This window comes from Cryptomeria japonica, chromosome 9, assembly GCF_030272615.1.
Source record: "Cryptomeria japonica chromosome 9, Sugi_1.0, whole genome shotgun sequence".
Lineage (NCBI taxonomy): Eukaryota > Viridiplantae > Streptophyta > Pinopsida > Cupressales > Cupressaceae > Cryptomeria > Cryptomeria japonica.
Window position 1 is genome coordinate 22,395,448 of NC_081413.1, and position 2,828 is coordinate 22,398,275.

The 2,828-nt window shown below is 36.4% G+C and overlaps 1 protein-coding gene across 1 annotated transcript; it reads left to right on the plus strand.

The window, feature by feature from the left end:
- The first annotated feature begins 382 nt into the window (after positions 1-382).
- LOC131042605 (uncharacterized) lies at positions 383-2,593 on the plus strand. The gene has a single exon (XM_057975917.1). The coding sequence runs from the start codon at positions 383-385 to the stop codon at positions 2,591-2,593; it is 2,211 nt and encodes a 736-aa protein (XP_057831900.1).
- Positions 2,594-2,828: the final 235 nt, after the last annotated feature.

Sequence of the window (2,828 nt, forward strand, 5' to 3'; positions counted from 1 at the left end):
CAACTGTGCAGTAAGCTGAGACAAGAAAAAACTGATTTGCAAGAAAGAGTTTTACAGCTGGATGGTGATCTTAATGAAGCAAGAATTTTGATTAACAAACATGAAGAATTGCGCTCTGAATTACTGAAAGAAAATAATCAATTGGAAAGTAAGGTAAGAGAATACAGTGACGAGACTGAAGAATTGAAAGCAAAATTGTCTGAAGCTGGGTGCTTGTGGGAATCTTCTAAAATGAGCTACAGGGCTGCAAAATGAGCTCAATGAAACAAAAGTGTTGAGCCTGAAAGATGAAGAAGCATGCGTTCAATTAAGGCATGAAAAAATAAAATTGGAAGAGGAGTTGAGAGAGTTGAATAATAGGAATGAGGAATTACATGAAAAAATGACTGAAAAAGGTTACCTTTGGGATACTTGTAAGGTGAATTTAGAAGGTACGATTGTAAAGCTGCAGAAAAAGCTTAATGAAATAAGTAGAGAAAAAGCTGAGTTAGAAAATAATTTAAATCAATCCATTAATGAAACTCAACAATTAAAGGAAAAATTGGCTGAAGATAGGCACATGTGGGACGCTTCCAAGGGAGAATTTGAAGTTACAATTGCAAAACTGCAAAATGATCTCAATGAAGCGAGAATGCTAGGCCAAAAGTATGAAGATTTGTGCTCTCAATCAGGACAAGAAAAAAATGAGTTGGAAAAGACTCTTAGACGACTACAAAATGAAGTCGATGAAACAAAGATTTTGAGAGTAAAAGACCAAGAGCAGTGTAATGTGCTAAGGGAAGAAAACAATCGGTTAGGACATAAGTTGAAACAATGCAATGAAAGGATTGCAAAATTAAATACAAAAATTAAAGAGGAGCTATTGTGGGTTTGTAATAAGGAGGGTTTGGAAAGCAGACTTGCAGATGCGCAGTATGAGAAAGAGACATTGATCCAGGAATATAGAGCTCTGTGGGCCCATTTAAGAGATGAAAAATATGAGCTGGAAGACAAACTGAGAGAACGCAACGATAGGAAAAAGGAATTGCATGCACAGATGAGAGAATATTGCCGCTTGTGGGAGGCTCTTAAGGCGAAATTTGAAGACTCTATTGCAGGGCTGCAAAATAATTTTAATCAATCCATTAATGAAACTATACAATTAAAGGAAAAATTGGCTACTTGTAAGGGAGAATTTCAAGTTACAATTGCAAAACTGCAAAATGAGCTTAATGAAGCGACAATGTTAAGCCATAAACATGAGGATTGGTGCTCTCAATCAGAACATAAAAAATATGAGCTGGAAAAGGCTTTTATACGGCTACAAAATGAGCTTGATGAAACAAATATTTTGAGAGAAAAAGACCAAGAAGTCTGTAATGTGCTAAGAGAAGAGAATAATCAGTTAGAAAATAAGTTGAAAGAATGCAATGATAGGATTGGGGATTTAAATAGAAAAATTGAAGAAAACGAGTGGTTATGGGTTAGTAGTAAGGCTGATTTAGAAAACAAAGTTGCAGATCTGCAGTCTGAGAAATGGATATTGAGCAAGGAATATAAACTTCTGTGGGCCCATTTAACAGATGAAAAGGATGAGTTGGAAAACAAATTGAGAGAATGCAACGATAGGAATAAGGAATTGCATGCGCAGATGAGAGAAGATACCCGCTTGTGGGAATCTTGTAACGCAAATTTTGAAGGCTCTGTTGCAGGGCTGCAAAATAACCTTGATTTGATGACTAATGAAGGGAGAATTTTGAGCCAGGAATATGTAGAATTGTGTATTGAATGTGAGTTTTTGAAGGCACAGCTGGGAGATTATAATGATATACTAAGCTCTATGGAAGATGAAACATGTAGCCTAATGTCTCTCTCAGAGAGCAATGCAAAGACAGTGGAAGCCTTGCAAACTCAAGTGCAATTGATCACCCATGAACAAAAAAAATTGAGCAAGACAAATGAAGAACTGACTACAGAAAATGAATCTCTGAAATTGAAATTGGAAGAACTGACTACTGAAAATGAGAGGAACTCACTTAGATCTACGCCAGCAAGCAGGGAGGTGCCTTTGATTCAAGAAAATGGTTTATTGAAACAAGTTCATGAGGTTCAAAACAGGTTTCCACTGATGAAAGATTATAGACGGGTTTCCACTGATGATATGCTCGATTCGGCAACATGGGAGAGGCAATTACTCACGTCTCTATCAGAAAACAGTGATAAAATTAAGGAAGATCTAGTTATCGAGAATAGAACAGTGAAACAGGAAGCCCTTCAACTTGATCAAGAAAACCAACTCTTACAAAAGGACATATCGATAAAACAGTCATTACTTCACACAAAAGATGGCAAAATTACAGAATTGAATGCAAAAATGAGTGATCTTAAGAATGCGATCCAAGTGTTGGAAGAGATTGGAAGAAAAAATACTAAAGTACTCGAAGAATATGGAGGTGTAAGGGAAGATCAAGAGAAGAAAAAGGAAAGTGAGGAGAAAAGGGAGGAGTGTAGGGGGAGGGTTTCACATCGGAACCAAACAGCCTTTATTGGTAATTTGATGTCTTGCATTCTTCTAGACATTGAGACGCTCATCTACTGCCACAAAAAGTATTAGTCTTCCTTCTCATACACTACTTTGTGGTTGGTTCGGTGGGATAGTATAAGTAACGACCCATTTCCCCAGTTCTGTAAGAAATGTAATACTGTGGACGGGCAATGACTCCGATGATTCAATTCATCCTTACGTTTTATCAATTCTTATTGAAGTATACTCGTACAATTCCTTCAATGCGATAAATTGTACTACTCTAAAATTCATTTTATAATTCATTTTTGAGATATCGTATTTA